Source organism: Triticum dicoccoides, chromosome 6B (assembly GCF_002162155.2).
Source record: "Triticum dicoccoides isolate Atlit2015 ecotype Zavitan chromosome 6B, WEW_v2.0, whole genome shotgun sequence".
In the NCBI taxonomy this organism is placed as follows: Eukaryota; Viridiplantae; Streptophyta; class Magnoliopsida; order Poales; family Poaceae; genus Triticum; species Triticum dicoccoides.
In genome coordinates, this window is record NC_041391.1 from 707,146,124 (window position 1) to 707,151,917 (window position 5,794).

A 5,794-nucleotide genomic window follows, 5' to 3' on the forward strand; every position below is an offset into this window, starting at 1 on the left:
TCAAGATTTCATCGTTTTGAGAAGTCACATAGAACGTATGAGGAGGGGCGAGCAGGTGATTGTGGGCCTATGAGCTATGATCATTTTAGAGAGTACGGGATTCAGGGTTGGCCATAGCAGTAGGATGTTGACCCCACATATTATAGGAGTTATTTTCTTTTTCTTTTTTTGCTTTTTCTGGGTATTCATTGGGTAACCCGTGGGCATAATTTCATACCCATGCCTTATCTATATATTTTTTGTTTTTTGTAAAACACCCCATCTGAATTATTTTTGTATATCATCTTTTGTGCCTTGGTCCCACAGGTCAGGTTTTCCTCCCGGTCGGTCGGTCGGCCTGGCTCGACCGGATCAGCTCGATCGACCCACGCATCCACCCCCTTCTTCAAGCCTCCCCCGCCCCTCCCCCTCTGCTACCTAGGTCTCGTCTCGTCAGCACGCCCGCGCCGCCGCCCCCTCCCGTCGCCACCGCCGGAGACTGACGGAACTCCTCGCTCGCCCTCTCCACAGCCCCCGGCGCGCGCGGAGGCCCGTCTCCCCCCAGGTACGGCAGCCCTGACCTAGCCCGCTCGGACCGGCAGATCAGTCGAATCTGAGCCCCCGTTTCCTCTCGCCGATTCGGTTGCTCCAGCAGCGGATTCTAGCTCGCCCTCCCCGAGGTTTCGGGGGGCGCTTCGTCCGTGGCGTCCGACGCGCCGTACAGTGTCGTCTGAGTAGTGGGTACTGACAGCGCTGCTTGTGTTGCCAGGCAGGTTCGCCTCTCTCGCTCGCTGCCGCGCCGTCGGAGGATCCCGCGAGGATGTCGTGGTGCACCATCGAGTCCGATCCCGGTAAGCGACTAATCTCTCGCCGTTTACCCTGGTTTTCTTACCTAGATTAGCTGTATGTGCTCGGATTACATGCTTCGCTAGCTCTGGGTTACCCCATCAGTGCAGAGTGCTGTGTTTACTTATTGGATTGGATGGCCTGCTTTTCGGATTTGATTAATCTGGCGGTGCAGGCAATGCGCTTTTAGTATCTGGTGCACTTGTGAGAATCAGAGTAGTGGACTAGTAAATTTGTGTGTTCAACAGCTTATGCTATCTGTTCGCGTCGCATTGGTGTGAAATCCTGCTCCTCTTTTTTTTCCATCACAAGTTCATAACTTCACCTGAATTCGGTTCGGCTAGGCATCCTTGATTCCTCACCTCCCACTGTACATAACTAGTTGTGAAGAAAGCCCCGAGTCATTTGTGCTGCTCAGCAGCAGAAAATTGTATTTCTTGCGGGGAATAATCAAGTGAACACCCACCATGCTAGTTTGAGTAAACCACTGGTTATACCATAGGTAGCTCTGTATCTTGTTAGTATGCTGCCTTCGTTCTTTGTTCAGACTAACAGTTGGATGCAATCATCTTGTCACTGTTTTGAACATCGGATATGAATATCTTTGACCAGAGCCTATGCCTTGTAGGTGTTTTCACCGAGTTGATTCAGGAGATGCAAGTAAAAGGTGTACAGGTTAGCTTCAAGGGGTCATTGTTTTCATTATCTGAACGTAATTTAGCTATGAAACCTGTCATCAGTTAGTTTTGGTATGTAGTCATGCAATGCTGTAAAATACTTGGCTGGAATTGCTTGTTGAGCTGTGCAGTTTAAGAGTCTTCTGAACTGGTTTGGCTTATGTTTTAAAGAATTTTATTTTATGATAACCTGATTGAATCTGCAGCGAGGAACTACCTCTACAGCTCTGTAGTATGTCTGTATGATAAGCAGAGTATACATTAGTCAAGGCTTATGGTGAACTCGTACTGCTATACTAGTTGTGATGACATGGACCTGAATTTAAAGAACAAATCCTTTATGAATAGATGCACTTGAGTTTAAATAACAGTAATTTTCTAGGATAAGAGAACCTTTGGAAGAAAATATTGTGGGCCAGTCAAATGGCTTTGGATATAATGTGAAGACATAATAATCCTGACAGCAGTTGAGTTTTATATATACTTGTATGCCACTGTTAAACCAATGCAAACTTAAGGCGTCTTCACTGAAGCTTTTTTCTACACCTGCTAATCTATTTCCATGCATTCATGTTATGATAATGTTCATATGAGGCTATGGTTCTATTTTTAGTTTGATTATGCATGTAGCATTAGGGGGTTTTATAATTTTTATGGACAGCATTGTATCTGAGGTTTCCAGTTATATTTGAAAAAGGCTCCTACGAGCTATACCTTTTTTGGGATGTACTAGCTGTTAGCCATCTCTTACGTTGTGATGCTATTATTAAACAGGTGGAGGAGCTTTACTCTCTTGATGTGGACTCTCTTAGTCAACTACAGTGAGGATCTTTGTTGTTAGTGTCATTAATCTCTTCTCTCTGAATGTCCGTAACATATTTTTATGTTATACTTCTCGTAGGCCAGTATACGGGTTAATTTTTCTCTTCAAGTGGATGCCTGGGGGAAATGATGAACGGCCTGTTGTCAGCGACCCAAACCCAAACCTGTTCTTTGCTCGCCAGGTTAATTTCGTTTTGTTCCTGAAGCTGCCTATGTTTATTACTTAGCATTCAGTACTTGGTCTAAGTCATCAATGTTCAGGTGATCACGAATGCATGTGCCACTCAAGCTATCCTCTCAATCCTCATGAACCGCCCAGAAATCGACATAGGTCCAGAGCTATCAAACCTGAAGGAGTTCACAGGGGCTTTTGCGCCTGACATGAAGGGCCTGGCTATCAACAACAGCGACTCCATCCGGGCTGCCCACAACAGCTTCGCAAGGCCAGAGCCATTCGTCTCTGATGAGCAGAAAGCCGCAACCAAGGACGACGAGGTCTACCACTTCATAAGCTACATACCATTCGAGGGCGTCCTGTATGAGCTGGACGGGCTGAAGGAAGGGCCGGTCAGCCTGGGGCAGTACTCGGGCGGGCCCCAGGACCTCGCGTGGCTGCAGATGGTGCAGCCTGTGATCCAGGAGAGGATTGAGCGCTACTCGCAGAGCGAGATCAGGTTCAACCTCATGGCCATCATCAAGAACAGGAAGGACGTGTACACCGCCGAGCTGAAGGAGCTGGAGAAGAAGAGGGAGCAGACCCTGCAGGAGCTGAGCAACGAGGCCACAGCCGCCGCAGAAAAGGAGTCCCTGAACGGCGTGCTGGCGGAGGTGGCGTTGGCGGTGGAGGCCGTGGGCGAGAAGATCGCGATGGAGGAGGACAAGTTCAGGAAGTGGAAGACGGAGAACGTCCGGAGGAAGCACAACTACATCCCGTTCCTGTTCAACCTCCTCAAGGCGCTGGCGGAGAAGAAGCAGCTGACGCCGCTCGTCGAGAAGGCCAGGCAGCAGAAGGCCCCCGCCGCCGCCGGCGCCGCCGGCGCCAGCACGAGCTGAACCTCCTCGTCATCTTTTGAGAATGCATCATGTTATCAGACACTCCTACATACAGTACCTAGTTGGCGGCTTAGAGATGTTGCTGCTGCTGAGGCTATAAACCATTTTCTGCTGAAATCTTGTTTTGCGTTGCGGTGTGCTGGATTATCGATGTTATTGCTGGTTAGAGCTGTAGAAGGGGTCTATTTAATCTTGAATTAAAGGAGGGTGTGGTAGGTACTTTGTCTGAAGGATAATGGTGTTGCCTGGGCATCTTTGCTGTATCAATGACATGTGGGACCACGTGCCATGGTGATGTTAGCTATTCTCCCAACTCTTGCATCTTTGCTGTATCACTGACATGTGGGACCACGTGCCATGGTGATGTTAGCTATGTGCCGGGAAGCTTGTAGTGTTAGACCTTCCCCATTCCTGGGGTTGTGACTTGTGGTGTTAGCCTAAATTCAGGGAACAATGTGAGCGAGGTCGACGAATTCAGTGACCGAGAATGCGTTTTACTCCAAACAGAAGACGAGGGTAAGACCTCGTGTTCTCCTGTGAGTTCATAGAATAGAGGTGGATGCTCAAGTTTCTCAGTCCATTCTTATTATTTGTAAGGAAATAGAAGGAGCAAATATCTTCCATACCATGCTTTAGAAGCTGGTAGGCCGTCTCTTTTAAAATAAACTACTAGATGATTATTAATCTAAAAAAACTAGATGTTGCCTCACGTATTATTACGAGCATCAGTAGCAGTATATTTTAACATGAATATTTAAATAAATTAACCTAAAATGATAATGCCCACACGTGTGGCACTTATCAACATGACCCGAACGCAGTCGCCAGTCGATGCCGTTTGATTCATTTGCACGAATATTGCAGCAGCTGCCATCTGGGTCGAGAGTCATGTAAGCACCTAGGGTCGTGTGGGCATTATCATTTAGTGCCACACATGGGCACTCCTTTTTTGAACGGACACATGACGCTCGCTCGAACGTGCGGGTGAAACTGCTCTTCGCCCGCACGACGCTCGCCCGAACGTGTGGGTGAAACTGCTCTTCGCCCACACGACGCTTGCACGGTGATAGATGACAACTACAGTTGTGCATATGTGGCAATTAGTTAATCACATATGGCAACTATGGTTGCCCATACATGAGAACTATGGTTTGACCACACGTCGCAATTCCAATTAGTTACACAGGGTAACTATATTTAATGATACATGAGAACTAAAGTTAATTACACATGTCAACTATAATTAATTACACATGACAACTAATGTTAATTACACATGTTCACGCTCACTATGTGGGGCTGAGCAGTTGCCACACAGGGTCGTGTGGGCCGTCGTAGCTGCGCCCGAACATGTGGGCGGTTTTAGTGTTCGCCCACATAGAGTCTTGTGGGCTGGCTCCTGGGTACGACCGGACGAGTTGTCTGGCTGGGTGTCTATTGTGCCACACGCCAGGCAGTTATCGGCGTCCAAAATTAATAGTATGAGAACTAAGATTTAAAATATATATCATTTATTGCACTTGATTATATATTGTTCTAAAATATAGAACAAAAGCAGTGCCAATTAAAAAAGTATATAAGCAGTACAAATTCCAAAAAAACAATAGCGCAACAGAATGGAACCATGTACGTTTGCATGTTGAGGTGACATCTTGCATGTTGAAAAAAATAGTTTCAGTGTGAATCATTTATTTAGATATTTAGTTATATAGGATTAAACAGCCACATGTCGGCACCAAGATAAATATAATTTTTTTGGCACATCGGTATTTACATTTGTTTACATGCAGGAAAATATTTTTTTTCAACATGACGGTTGTTCGAACCAAGAATTTCCTTGCATGGTCATTCGCACGGACGCACCTCCTTCGGAGTTTTCTCGGAACTCCGGCTTGAAGAACCCCTCAACATCCTCCTAATCATTTTCTTTTCTCTGAAAAATTTCTGAATCTAGAGGCTATATCATGCATCAAAATTACTTTGAACCGTATAAATTCAACGTTCAAGCTCATATACATGGTCACCAACAGTAGCAAAGTTTGCAAAACATAAAGCACTAGAACAACAACTATTTGGACCATCAGAGGAGTCACATACCAAGGAGCGATTCCTCAAAACAGTTTCGGAAACGGAGCTCCGAGCAAGGAGATCAAAAATTGCACGAAAATAAGCAAGAACACGGGCTAATTTCATTCAAATCATGCAAATTATAGTCCAAAACAAAAGCAAAAGTGTATGAAAAAGTAGATATGTTTGGACAAATCATAAATACACAAATTTTATGTATTTATTGGTTCTATTATGACTATCTGAAACCTTAAACATAAATAAACTGGGTCCGCTAACAAAAGGATGTAGTTGACAGGCGGAGAAAAAAGGCTTTAGTTGAGAGGGTCCTTATTGTACAACTCTAGAGC

General features: G+C 45.7%; 1 protein-coding gene across 2 annotated transcripts; it reads left to right on the forward strand.

Annotated features, from left to right (window-relative positions):
• Window positions 1-385: 385 nt before the first annotated feature.
• LOC119324929 (ubiquitin carboxyl-terminal hydrolase 2-like) lies at window positions 386-3,684 on the forward strand. Of its 2 annotated transcripts, none has more exons than XM_037598694.1 (6): window positions 386-544; window positions 749-830; window positions 1,454-1,500; window positions 2,277-2,323; window positions 2,404-2,506; window positions 2,586-3,684. In XM_037598694.1, the coding sequence occupies exons 2-6, from the start codon at window positions 800-802 to the stop codon at window positions 3,375-3,377; spliced, it is 1,020 nt and encodes a 339-aa protein (XP_037454591.1). In that variant the 5' UTR covers window positions 386-544; window positions 749-799; the 3' UTR covers window positions 3,378-3,684. The 2 variants fall into 2 exon arrangements, with proteins under 2 accessions (XP_037454591.1, XP_037454592.1); XM_037598695.1 differs by having other exon boundaries at window positions 406-539; window positions 745-830.
• The last annotated feature ends 2,110 nt before the right edge of the window (window positions 3,685-5,794 follow it).

Bases quoted from the DNA above. Each gene is read 5' to 3' on its own strand.
- LOC119324929 (XM_037598694.1), top strand. From the start codon at position 800: ATGTCGTGGTGCACCATCGAGTCCGATCCCG. The intron at 831-1,453 runs GTAAGCGACTAA...TATGCCTTGTAG, and splicing joins CACCATCGAGTCCGATCCCG to GTGTTTTCACCGAGTTGATT. The intron at 2,324-2,403 runs GTGAGGATCTTT...TACTTCTCGTAG, and splicing joins GACTCTCTTAGTCAACTACA to GCCAGTATACGGGTTAATTT.